This window comes from Schistocerca gregaria, chromosome 5, assembly GCF_023897955.1.
Source record: "Schistocerca gregaria isolate iqSchGreg1 chromosome 5, iqSchGreg1.2, whole genome shotgun sequence".
Classification (NCBI taxonomy): domain Eukaryota; kingdom Metazoa; phylum Arthropoda; class Insecta; order Orthoptera; family Acrididae; genus Schistocerca; species Schistocerca gregaria.
In genome coordinates, this window is record NC_064924.1 from 628,062,869 (window position 1) to 628,077,240 (window position 14,372).

The window sequence follows — 14,372 nt, forward strand, 5'->3', positions numbered from 1 at the left end:
GGTCGTCAGTCCCCTAGACTTAGAACTACGTAAACCTAACTAACCTAAGGACATCACACACATCAATGCCCGAGGCAGGATGCGAACCTGCGACCGTAGCAGCCTCGTGGTTCCAGACTGAAGCGCTTAGAACCGCTCGGACACAGCGGCCGGCCGACGCGACTGGAAAATGAATGACTGGAAAGAGTGATTTGGTGTGATGAAGCACTCTAAACCCTGTGGCAAACCGATGTAAGGACTTCGGTTTCGCGGATCCCTGGAGAAGAGAACATTACGTGCCGTAATATGTAGTTGCCAACAATGAAGTATGCAGGGGGTGGCTAGCCGTGTGGGGGTGTTTTTCGTGCTTAGCGTGTAGTCACCTAACAGCACTAAGAAAACACTAAATGTGGAAGGATATGAGCACAATTTAGAGCGTTGTTTTGTATCGCGCCTGCAAGGCGACGCATGGGTCTGCTTCTGTAAACTTAATAGGTAGGCCGAATATAGGAAGTGAGCGGAGCAGGTGAGTTTAAGACTATCGGTACAGCAATTTACGTGAAAGTACATTTAATTATTAGTCAATGACATACGTAACTTTACAACTGAAGAGCCCGTAGTTGCGAAACCGTATTCCCTTCGTAGGTAGATACATAGTCTCAATAGCAAGCTGAGGTTCAAGTGATGTTTCCAGGCCGTCGGCTCTTGATGAAATGGGCAGAATCCGGAACGGAGCTCGTAGAGCTCCACCGCACCGGCTAGAGGGCGCTGTCATGGGTGTCTCGTAGTAGTGCCAACCTAGCAGAGCGCACTTACGTTGTGGCATCGTAGCTATCGATACCACACATTCTGTACCGGATTGATGATTTTTTTTTAGTAAGGAGAACGCAGGAAGCTATGTTGGATGGAGAGTCATCGGCATATGAAGAAGTAACATCAAGTGTACCCTGGGGAAATGAGTTAGGACCATTGCTGTTCATGGTGTTTATTAATAACCTTGCAGACAATATTAATAGTAAATTTAGGCCTTTCGCAGATACTGCAGCTATCTATAAGGAAGCACTGTCTGAAAAGAGCTGCACAACTAGTCAGACAGATCCCGACAAGACTTCAGAGTGGTGCAAAGATTGACCAGCTGCTTTACTTATTCAAAAATACAAAATTGTACACTTCACAAAACTTAAAAACGTAGTATTGTGTGACTAGAGTATGAGCGAGTCATAGTTGGAATCTGTCACCTCATACAATTAACAGGCTGCAACATTTCGTACTGATGTGAAAAGCAGTGATCACATTGGCTCAGTCGTAGTGAAAGCAGGTGACACACTGCGGTTTATTGGTAGAACTGGCCTTACGTTATGACTCTAAGAACATTCTACAAGCCCCTACGTATGTTGAGGATAAGATTAGATCAATTACAGCGCGGTCAGAGGTATTCAGACAGTCATTCTTACCTCGCTCCACACGTAAATGGAACGGAAAGAAGCCCAAAAAGTGGCATGATGGGAAATACCCTCAGCCGTGCACTTTATAGTGGCTTGCAGGTTATGGATGTAGATACAGAACATCACGGTCTGTTGCTAGATGGAGGTGTGGCAGTCCTCTCATTTCCACTTCTCTGTGGAGAAATCATGTAGTGTCGTTCGTCTATAGTTTGCACGAAACGTCACCCATCACCTGCGGCTGTGTGCAAAATGTTTTTGCTATGTTCCAGGGGCCGTGTTCCGTACGCTGGCGCTGGTGGCGCTCCTTGCGGGGACTTATGGAAGCAGACACCAGGCTGCGTCGTCTTCCTCCGCTCTGGCCAAGTTTGTCCTCATGTTCTCCAGACCGGGAGCCTTCAACCAGGTAACGCCAGCTTTCAGCAGTGCCAGGCGCTTTTCTACCTTCCAGTGATCACTGTAACTTATGTGGAGGAGACAAGAACAAAAGGCTGGACAAAGAGCTGTACTCTTCCCTAACACATTCTTCATTTGTGTCAGTAACGATCAGTTCCTTCATGGAAACAGATTTTCAAATCATGACAAGAATCTGATCAGCTCTGATTACTTTATTCTGCACCGCACCTATCTTCTTCTTCCTAAGACCCTAAGAATTTAAACATTTAGATCGACAGTGGATGCTGCGTCAGTAATGAACTATTTAGTACTCCATACTTCCTCTTCTTCCACATTCAATCATCACCAACAGTTCATCACTGTTCTGCTTGAGATTCGTATTCACATTCCACTTTACGCAGAGTTAACATTCAACAATTTGGCTGAAACTCCGTAAAATAGCTATGATGTATTCCAGTTGATACCTATGCGCTATAGTAGAAGTCGACCTCGGGGAAGATCAGTTTGGATTCCGTAGAAATGTTGGAACACGTGAGGCAATACTGACCCTACGACTTATCTTAGAAAATAGATTAAGGAAAGGCAAACCTACGTTTCTAGCATTTGTAGACTTAAAGAAAGTTTTGGACAATGTTGCCTGGAATACTCTCTTTCAAATTCTGAAGGTGGCAGGAGTAAAATACAGGCAGGGAAAGGCTATTTACAATTTGTACAGAAACCAGATGGCAGTTATAAGAGTCGAGGGACACGATAGGGAAGCAGTGGTTGAGAAGGGAGTGAGACAGGGTTGTAGCCTATCCCCGATATTATTCAATCTGTATATTGGGCAAGCAGTAAAAGAAATAAAAGAAAAATTCGGAGTAGGTATTAAAATCCATGGAGAAGAAATAAAAACTTTGAGGTTCGCCGATGACATTGTAATTCTGTCAGAGAAAGCAAAGGACTTGGAAGAACAGTTGAACGGTATGGACTGTGTCTTGAAAGGAGGATGTAAGATGAACATCAACAAAAGCAAAACGAGGATAATGGAATGTACTCAAATGAAGTCTGATGATCCTGATGGAATTAGATTAGGAAATGAGACGCTAAAAGTAGTAAATGAGTTTTGCTATTTGGGGAGCAAAATAACTGATGATGGTCGAAGTAGAGAGGATATAAAATGTAGACTTACTATGGCAAGGAAGGCGTTTCTGAAGAAGAGAAGTTTGTTAACATCGAGTATAGATTTAAGTGTCAGGAAGTCATTTCTGAAAGTATTTGTATGGAAGTGAAACGTGGACGATAAATAGTTTGGACAAGAAGAGAATAGAAGCTTTTGAAATGTGGCGCTACAGAAGAATGCTGAAGATTAGATGGGTAGATCACATAACTAATGAGGAGGTATTGAATAGAATTGGAGTGAAGAGAAATTTGTGGCACAACTTGACTAGAAGAAGAAATCGGTTGGTAGGGCATATTCTGAGGCATCAAGGGATCACCATTTAGTATTGGAGGGCAGCGTGGAGGGTGAAAATCGTAGAGGGAGACCAAGAGATGAATACACTATGAAGATTCAGAAGGATGTAGGCTGCAGTAGGTACTGGGAGATGAAGAAGCTTGCACAGGATAGAGTAGCATGGAGAACTGCATCAAACCAGTCTCTGGACTGAAAACCACAACAACAACAATAGACTTTTCAACACTGTCTTCTGAAGATTTTGAAACGTGATCAGCTGACCTGATAAAATCATTCGTCAGTTTTCAGAAGGTGCCCTGCTCCGATTTCCGTAATTGTTCCCCTTTTTCATCGTTACAGTACAGAATTTCAGACATTTGTTATTATCATATTTTCATTGTTCGCATCCTCATTTCTTTCGCATATTTCTTCACTTTTTTGTCTTCCACTTATTCTTGTACAGTTAGTGATAAGCAAGAAGAACGGCTCATCGTGTCAGTTTAGTTTCAGCTCAGAACTGAGCAAAAAAAATTCACTGTGCTCTCCCTCACTCTCTTTATCACTTATGATGAAACGTGATTACACTTAAAAATGATCTTTATTTTCTTTTTAACGATAAGAAGAAGATGCTTCTATCACGATCCACCCACATTCACACACACACACACACACACACACACACACACACACACACACACACACACACCTACACGTCCTTGCGGTTAGCAGAGCAACTTAGTCCAGTGTTCTGTCAGTCCCTGACACAGATTCTCCGATATCGCCAGCGGATTACATCTCACTTGCCTGTCAGTATTTTCCCTCACTTTACGTCCTAGTTTTGCTCACATCTATGCCCGCAACCTGTTCTGTTCCAGTTCCAAATGAAATCCTGTTCTGTAACTCACTTCCCGCTGCATCGAGCAGCGTACACACATTCCGCAACGTTTTAGTAGTATTTCACAGACTGGGAGATGATATTGAAGCACATTTTAAGAACACACGGTTACGAAGGAAGTGAAAACTCTCTTTATAATATTTATATTTATATTTTTATCACCTTTATGAGATTGTTGTAGAGTAATTCTGATGCTGGAGAATTGCTGGTTCGTAACGCATGGGTTCTAATTCTTTTGCATTGTGAAAGGTGGTTAAGCCTAGATTTTAACATCGAGTTTAACAACGACGATTTCGCATCCATTTTGGATGAATTCACAAGTAAGTGGCATCCTGAAAATAAGGAAACACTAAGAGAACGAACTGCGAATAATACTTCACCAAGTTTGGTGCAGCGACGCGAATGTGTTCGTACACCCACTCTGCCGTCAGCATGGACACTGCTCGTTCAGTTGTTGGCCTATTAATGCTCACTTGTTCAATTGCAGACACCGTGGTAACTGAGTAGTGCGGCCAAAATTTTGAGTGAATAATAAAAATGTAATACTTCGTTAATGAGGTGATTCGATAATCGTATCGATACGGGTAAAAGTATCAGTTGAAATGTACCAATCAAAAAATTAGTACCCAGATGAAGGTACTCGATAGAAAGAAGTGTGGATAGTTTTTCTGCGTCCATAGTCGGGCGTTGCACCTGAGTAGGTTACAAGTCGTGGTCGCATGGTTTTCGTCGAGGAAACAATGGATAGTGCAGGACACACCAGACCAACATTCAGGCCGTCCTATTGGCTTCCCTATAATGCAGGCCAGGCGTGCTATTCGAGAGATACAATGCCGAGGCACATACTCCTCGTGTTAACCAACGCGCCCCGCAAGACGTTCGCTAGGATCGTCTGCCACAGAACATGTGCGGCACATGTTGGAACACATATACAGTGCGTTACCAGCAACATCCCTTCAACGTCTGTGACAAGAGCTAAGTAGTGTGGAAATACCTCCTAATTTAACATTCGAAATCTCTACTCTGACCGCCTTTATGCACGATTACGACATTCCATTGTTGCTAGGGGATGCCGAAATAAACAAGAAATTAGCCCGGTGCGGGTAGAACTCACGTACTGATTGTCCCGTACAAACTGAACTGTGTATACAGATATTTCATCTATTCCATGAATCAAGGATATGAAAGATTTTTGCCTGTTTTCGACGTAGCCACTGGCAAGATCACTATCCTAGAGGTTAAAAAAGTTTCGAGAATTTTTTAACTTCAAGTTTCAAGTCTCATGACAAATGACAAAAATGTTTTCGTGTGATATAATTACAAATTGACAAATTCGGGATTTTTTTTTCCTTTGGTTGTAGTGTGAACATATGATTCTTGATTCTAGGACAACGCGGAATACCCTGTAGAGTTTGATGACTGAGTTTGCGAGTATCAACATACGTGAAATAAATGGCCGTATCTTTTGACTCCATTGACTTAAAAGCTTCAATTTTCTACATCGCAAAGGGGCAGGAGACCTTTGAATGTGACATAAACTTCAACTCTTTGCGTCTCTCCGTTCGTAAGAGAAAGGGTTTCAGACAGTCGGGCAGACAGATGAACAGACGCAACAAGTGGTCCTGTAATGGTTCTCTTTTTACCGACTGTGGAACGGAAACGAAGTTGTTGGGCAGGGCAATCAGTTGACTGTTGTATGACACTGCCTTTACGATCATATTTGCACACATCAAAAAAAAGTTTTGCATTATCTCAGTTCCGAGAGCTCCGGAACCTGTACAGAAAATAGGAATAGAGATCAACATAAACATCATTTCCGCCCTTTTTATTGCTCATGAAAACCACAAATTCCATTGTGTACGATCATGCAGCGAGACCTTCAGAGGGGGTAGTCCAGACTGCTATGCACACCGATATCTCTAAATCCCAGTAGCAGTCCTCTTCCATTGATGCATGCCTGTATTCGTTTTGGCATACTATCCACAATTTCATCAAGGCACTGTTGGTCCAGATAGTCCCGCTCTGCAACGGCGATTCGGCGTAGATCCCTCAGAGTGGTTGGTGGGTCACGTCGTCCATAAACAGCCATTTTCAATCTATCCCAGGCATGTTCGACATGGTTCATGTCCGGAGAACATCATGGCTACTCTAGTCGAGCAATGTCGTTATCCTGAAGAAGTCATTCACAAGATGTGCACAATGGGGGCGCGAATTGTCGTCCATGAAGACGAATGCGTCGCCAGTGTGCTGCCGATATGAGTGCACTATCAGTCGGAGGATGGAATTCATGTATCGTACAGCCGTTACGGCGCCTTCCATGACCACCAGCGACGTACGTCGGCTCCACGTATTGCCACCCCAAAACAGCATGGAACTTCCACCTTGCTGCAGTCGCTGGACAGTGTGTCTAAGGCGTTCAGCCTGACCGGGTTGCCTCCATGCACGTCTCCGACGATTGTCTGGTTGAAGGCATATGCGACACTCAGTGGTGAAGAGAATGTGATGCCAATCCTGAGTGGTCCTTTCAGCATGTTATTGGGCCCATCTGTACCCGTGCTGAATGGTGTCGTGGTTGCAAAGATGGACCTCGCCATGGACGACGGTAGTGAAGCTGCGCACCATACAGCCTATTGCGCACAGTTTGAGTCGTAACACGACGGCCTGTGGCTGCACGAAAAGCATTAATCAACATGGTGGCGCTGCTGCCAGGCTTCCTCCGAGCCATAATCCGTAGGTAGCAGTCATCCACTGCAGTCCCCGTGCGGACCTGAGCGAGGCATGTCATCGACGGTTCCTATCTCTCTGTATCTCCTCCATGTCTGAACAACATCGCTTTATTTCACTCCGAGACGTCTGGACACTATCCTTTCTGAGAGTCCTTCCTGGCACAAAGTAACAATGCGGGCGCGATCGAATCACGGTATCGAACGTCTAGGCATGGTCGAACTACAGACAACACGAGCAGTCGTGTACCTCCTTCCTGGTGGAATGACTGTAACTGATGGGCTGTCGGACCCCCTACGTCTAATAGACGATGTTCATGCATGGTTGTTTACATCTTTAGGCGGGTTTATTGACATATCTGAACAGTCAAATCGACTGTATCTGTGATACAATATCCACAGTCACGTCTAACTTCAGGTGTCTGGGAACCGGGGTGACGCAAAACTTTTTTGATGTGTGTAGTATACAACACGCATAATAGGCGAAAAATGCTTCATTCTTATGAGATCAGTACTTCAAGGTGTTCAGTATTTATTTTCCGTTAGCACGTTGTTATAAAGACATTTACTTATTAACCAGAGACCTAATGCGGCCTCACACGGATACCAGTAAGTCTCTAAGAGAGAACAATTTGGCTGGCGTATTGGTAATAAATTATGTACACGAACTTCCTTCGTGCGTTGGTATGTTAGTGAAAACCGTATGTCTTGTTAACAGATGATACGGTTTATGTGGTTTGCCGTACTTTGCGCTTTAGCTGTTTCCTTTCACAGTTTGTAATCTAAACCATAAACAACCTAACGTAGAAAACATGTTTACTTTCGAAATGTACGACTAGGAATGTTAGACTGTTGTGGTTAACATTGTTTTACTCTTGTGAAAGATGGTGTGTGTGTGTGTGTGTGTGTGTGTGTGTGTGTGTGTGTTTGTGTGTGTGCATGTGTGTGTGTGTGTGTATTTATGGGTTTGAGCCGTCTGACAGTTCTTTGAGGGCACAGAACGGAATTCTATCGCAGATGGATCTGCTTTTACTATAGCTTTCTGTATTTGGTATCTCTCTTCAGTTACCAGTTTCTGTGTGGGGAGAAGAGCTGCTGCTGCAATGGAAATTTTTAGGTCAGTCTTGAAGTCTGCTGGTCATTGTGCATATCCTTAATATGTTCTGTGAATGAAGAATGACGGCTGTTGCTCTCCAATGCTCTTTTTTGTTCTGTGCATCTGTTATTGCAATTTCTCTTTTTCTCTCTAGTATAAACTGAATTTTGCAGTCTTGGTACTTCATCTGGCAAAAACCAGGCTTATTGTGTTCGTCAGGGTAGAAAAGAAAAAATTGTGTTCGCTCAAGGCAGAACACATCCAAAAACAAAAGGTTAAAATTCTACCTATCGCTAGTCACTAACAAATGTCCTATACCAAACTAACCACTTTTCAGGAAGAGTCCCAGATCCGCTAAATGGATTGGAAAATGTACACCAAAAACAGTCACTACATTGTCTCCAGATGGTTTCCAGCAAGTCCCAAAGCTAATCTTCTGCAAAACAAAAGAAGACAACAGTTGACAGTCAAAAAAGGCAAAGGGCACTCATAAACACCCTCCTTAAAGCTTTTCATTGAAAGAAATTGAATTTACTGGCTTCAGTTCGATCTCTCTCGTTCATTCAACATCTCTTTCAGTTGGCCAATGACTCCATTCTGTGCTATTTTGTCTGTTCCTGCCGATCACCATAACAAAAACTGCAAATCTGAAATGATGCAGAATTTAATGCCTGCGTACAGAAATGCACACGCGAACTCTTTGAGAGAGTTCTGGCTTGTCAGGACAGCTTGAATAACTCTTGTCAGTAGGTGCCGACTCGATGCCGTCAACACTCTTAGAATATCACTTCTGCCCCGCCTGGGGCCCATGACTCACGTAATAAACTGACAAGAGATACTGTCTGAATCTCGATTTAAATGTAGTATCAACGTTCGATACCACACTTATTAGGGGTTGCAGATATCGACCGCCGTGAGAGAAGATATCGCTGGACCCGCGAGTCGCGTCTACCGCCGCTCCGCGGCTTGTGACAAGTGTCTAGCGAGCCCTCGTCCGCTCTTGCTCGGGACGTCAACTAGGAATGTAGCATAGCCTTCAGCTGATACGAAGCAACCTCTAACAAGGCGCTTAGTCAACTATGGCATAAGTAATGCCTCTCTGGATATCTGTTTGTAATTATATGCATGCAGCATATGAATAACCCTCTAACACAAGTTAAGTACAATATATATTATTTTTTACCAACGACTACTAATTATTTCAGTCGTTGCAGACACAGACTTTGCGGCCAGCTCCTTACCGACTTCACTGCCAAACCTGCAATATATGTTTCTATTTAGCACAGGCCACCTGTCATCACAATTGACGACGAGAATCATAACATTAAGCACCTCCAAAACACTACAAGAAATTATTTTGTACATATATCTGTATCACCCAGTCAGCCTCAGAGCGGACAGAGGTTCAAGGCACTCTCTAGCTTGTGACGTAGGAAACTGCCCCTGAAAGATGCATGAAACTGCACAAGGCAATGGAAACCACTTTATTGGAGACACATAATGTGTATTCACGCAACATGTGGCCTGTGACTGAAAAAGTATCTTCATTACCTCTCCGTTAGCAAAAAGTTCCGGATTAGTCCAGCATTCGGATGTCTGGCAGGGGACTGTCAAATGGGAGGTGACCATGTGAAAAAGATTGAATAAGCGACGAAAGGATAACATTCTACGAGTCGGGGCATGGAATGTCAGAAGTCTGAATGTGGTAGAAAAGCCAAAAGTCCTGAAAAGGGAAATGGAACGGCTCAATTTAGATATAGTTGGTGTCAGTGAAGCGATGCGGAACGAAGATATTCATTGCCAGACGAATATAGGGTTACGTCAATAGCAGCAGGAAATGGTACAAGAGAAGTAGGATTCGTTATGAACAGGAAGGTAGGCAGAGACTGAAGCATGTCACTTATATCCTATCATCTCGAGCGTTTATCCCACTCTTGCAATTTTTTTTTATTTCTACCATAGCTTCTTCAATGTATAGACTGAACAATAACGGCGAAGGCTATATCCGTGTCATGAGAAGTCATTGTGAATACTGTATGTCATCGAGCCAGTTATATTGTTCTAATGAACAGAATACGTTGTCGTGTAATACCTTGCAAATGTGCGGCAAATGTACGGCAACACTGCGTCACACATAACTACAATGTGAGACGCAGCTCATGTTATCTTCACTTATTTATTCAGTATTTTGTTCACAGTTGGGATCCTTACATGCTATGACTTTCAGGAATGTGGAGGTGATTCTTTTTATTTGCAATTATTTGTTGAGTTTTTATGAAACTTTCGTTGCAAACTCATGGTATGATACAGTTTAATAAATAACAAAGTTTCGCAAGAAGAAAATTGGTACATCTCATCATGATTGAAGAAGAATGTGAGGATTACCAGCACAACGTCATTGTGCCTAAGAATTAAGTTTTTGTTGCGGCAGTACGATGTATTGTAGATTTATTACAGCCCATTCTAAAATGCCGATTAATGAACATTTTGGCACCTAGAGTGCCACATTATAGCGTGGTTTGTACAACAGCTTTTCGCATCTCCATATTACTTTAGAAATGTTAGATTGGGGCATAAGTTCGTAACGTTTTTTGTTTTGCATTTTGTCATTTGGCTGCGGATACTAGAAAATGGTGTGCCAAGTGGCGGAAAATTGGAACATTTCTCTCATAGTCTTCCGTTCAGTAGAGAGGTGACAGCAGCAGAGGAAGCCAGAAACACTTGCGCCTTGTATGGGATAATGCTGTTGGGAAGAGCAATGCAAGAAAATGGTTTCTCACTGAAAGGATGATTGTTTTGACATTGGTGGCTCTTCGGAGTTTGATGAAGATCGTTTAAACGCATTAATCCACAACGATGCACGTCAGTGTATTCGAGTACTGGCAGATGTCATGAAATGTGATCATTCCACTATCGTGCGATATTTTCACGCAATGGGGTAGGTTCAAGAATCGGGTGTATGAGTAAAGCGTGCTCTAAGCTAAAATCACAAAAATCAGCGGTTGGTCATACACTCCTGGAAATGGAAAAAAGAACACATTGACACCAGTGTGTCAGACGCACCATACTTGCTCCGGACACTGCGAGAGGGCTGTACAAGCAATGATCACACGCACGGCACAGCGGACACAACAGGAACCGCGGTGTTGGCCGTCGAATGGCGCTAGCTGCGCAGCATTTGTGCACCACCGCCGTCAGTGTCAGCCAGTTTGCCGTGGCATACGGAGCTCCATCGCAGTCTTTAACACTGGTAGCATGCCGTGACAGCGTGGACGTGAACCGTATGTGCAGTTGACGGACTTTGAGCGAGGGCGTATAGTGGGCATGCGGGAGGCCGGGTGGACGTACCGCCGAGTTGCTCAACACGTGGGGTGTGAGGTCTCCACAGTACATCGATGTTGTCGCCAGTGGTCGGCGGAAGGTGCACGTGCCCGTCGACCTGGGACCGGACCGCAGCGACGCACGGATGCTCGCCGAGACCGTAGGATCCTACGCAGTGCCGTAAGGGACCGCACCGCCACTTCCCAGCAAATTAGGGACACTGTTGCTCCTGGGGTATCGGCGAGGACCATTCGCAACCGTCTCCATGAAGCTAGGCTACGGTCCCGCACACCGTTAGGCCGTCTTCCGCTCACGCCCCAACATCGTGCAGCCGGCCTCCAGTGGTGTCGCGACAGGCGTGAATGGAGGGACGAATGGAGACGTGTCGTCTTCAGCGATGAGAGTCACTTCTGCGTTGGTGCCAATGATGGTCGTATGCGTGTTTGGCACCGTGCAGGTGAGCGCCAGAATCAGGACTGCATACGACCAAAGCACACAGGGCCAACACCCGGCATCATGGTGTGGGGAGCGATCTCCTACACTGGCCGTACACCTCTGGTGATCGTCGAGGGGACACTGAATAGTGCACGGTACATCCAAACCGTCATCGAAACCATCGTTCTACCATTCCTAGACCAGCAAGGGAACTTGCTGTTCCAACAGGACAATGCACGTCCGCATGTATCCCGTGCCACCCAACGTGCTCTAGAAGGTGTAAGTCAACTACCCTGGCCAGCAAGATCTCCGAATCTGTCACCCATTGAGCATGTTTGGGACTGGATGAAGCGTCGTCTCACGCGGTCTGCACGTCCAGCACGAACGCTGGTCCAACTGAGGCGCCAGGTGGAAATGGCATGGCAAGCCGTTCCACAGGACTACATCCAGCATCTCTACGATCGTCTCCATGGGAGAATAGCAGCCTGCATTGTGCGAAAGGTGGATATACACTGTACTAGTGCCGACATTGTGCATGCTCTGTTGCCTGTGTCTATGTGCCTGTGGTTCTGTCAGCGTGATCATGTGATGTATCTGACCCCGAGGAATGTGTCAATAAAGTTTCCCCTTCCTAGGACAATGAATTCACGGTGTTCTTATTTCAATTTCCAGGAGTGTATGTGCATCTCTGCTTGTTCGTCGTCAACTGGCTCATGAACAACACCGACTATTCCTGTCCTCTACCGTTACTGGTGACGAGAAATGGTTTCTTTATACTAACGTAATGAAACCGAAGGAATAATAGGTCCCAAGGAAAGTAACAACTCACCCTACAAAGATCTGAGTGCATCCACAAAAGATAATGTTATGCATCTGGTGGAACGGGAGCGTCATGGTGTACTACGAATTGCTTCCCCGAGGTGTAACCACCGCTGCTGTCATTTATTGTCAACAACTGATACGTCGTGCAGACGCAAGACCAGGAAGACTGCGTGAAGTGATGCTAGTCCACTATAACGGCCGGCGGCAGTCTGCTAGATTGACAGAAAACACTGTACAGGATTTTTATTAAAATGAAACTCCTCCAGCTGTACTTAAGATTTTATATTTACTTGGCTACTAGTTGTGTAGCACGTGTTGGTCTCACCGCGGACTTCTAGTACTGAGCCACACACAGTTCATTTCATCAAAGTGTACCGGCCTGAAGATGGGGTTGACGCAACGTCGGAACTAGTAGCCAAGTAAATATAAAATCTTAAGTACAGCTGGAGGAGTTTTATTCTAATAAAAATTGTACCAGCTGTGTCCCACCTTCATCCAATTTAAATAAGGATGTACGAAGACATTATACAGGAGTTGGGTTGAGAAGTCGTTCCGCACCCACCACATTCGCCTGATGTTGGGCCCTCAAATTTTCACCTCTGCGCTTTCTATCGAATAACCTTCAAAAAACTTGTTTTCCGGGTGAAAATGCGCTCCGAGCAATGCTCGAGGAGATTTTCGCCTTGAAAGCACCTGATTTCTACAGTCGAGGAATCGAAAAGTTACCCCAGCATTGGCAGACTGTTGTAAATAGTGAAGGAGACTATATTATTCATGATTAAAGTCTGTGTTTTGTTTGTATCTGTTACGATTATTAAACTTGTGGATAAACACTGCGATCTTATGCACCATCCTAGCATTTTCGTGTATAATGTCATGTTAAGTCCCGCTACAACGTGCTCTATGGAGATGTTTCTAGGAGGAATGATGTTGTATTCTACTACGAGGGGGAGTTGTAAAATAAGTTTCCCCTGTCGACTGTCGGCAGAGTTGTGTGATATGGGCGAAAGACGACACGTGCAAGACACCGATACACCAGTGGGCAGAGGTCGACCAAGCAGATGGCGCTGTCGCAGTGCCTGCGCAAAGCGGAGGCCAGCCGCTCGGTCTTATCCCGGAGCTGTGGAGAGAAGGTGCGTTTTGGAGTCACGGTCAAAGGCGGAAGTGAGAGCTGTTATCCGCTATGAATGGGCACGTGGAGTATCAGGCACAGAAATTCATAACCGCCTTGTTGAGGTGTATGGGTCAGGTGTGATGTCGAGGCAAATGGTGCTGAGATGGTGCCAGCAATTCAGTGATGGACGTCAGAAAGTGCAGGACATACCGAGACCTGGACGGACGCGCACGGCCACTACAGATGCAAACGTCAGGAAGGTGGATGACATGATTAAAGCGAACCGGCGTATCACCATCGATGGAGTAGCGGCAGAACTTGGAATCGGACATGAGCGAGCTCACAAGATCATCCACGGCATTCTTCGATACATGAAAGTGTCAGCACGATGGGCGCCCCGCCAACTGACCCCGACGCACATGGAACGACGCATGGCGTTCAGCCTGGAACAGCTCGTACGTTACCATGCATCTGGCAATGACATTCTGTTTCGGACTGTGACGGGGGATGAAACGCGGGTCCACCATTATACGCCCGATTCGAAGGCCGCATCCATGGAGTGGAAACATCCGTCTTCACCTTTCCGAAAGAAGTTCAAAAACACTCGGTCTGCAGGTAAAGTGCTAGGCCGCCAAAGGAATTTTGCTGCTGGATTTTCTGGAGGACGCAACCATCAATCCTGCTCGGTACTGTGCCACTCTGTCGAAATTGAAA

General features: G+C 45.1%; 1 protein-coding gene across 1 annotated transcript in view; it reads left to right on the plus strand.

The window, feature by feature from the left end:
* Positions 1-14,372, plus strand: part of LOC126273425 (uncharacterized) — a 248,580-nt gene that overhangs the window by 97,211 nt on the left and 136,997 nt on the right. Inside the window, exon 3 of the mRNA XM_049976976.1 lies at positions 1,694-1,827. Coding sequence (XP_049832933.1) covers positions 1,694-1,827 — 134 coding nt within the window. The remainder of the gene's footprint in view (positions 1-1,693; positions 1,828-14,372) is intronic.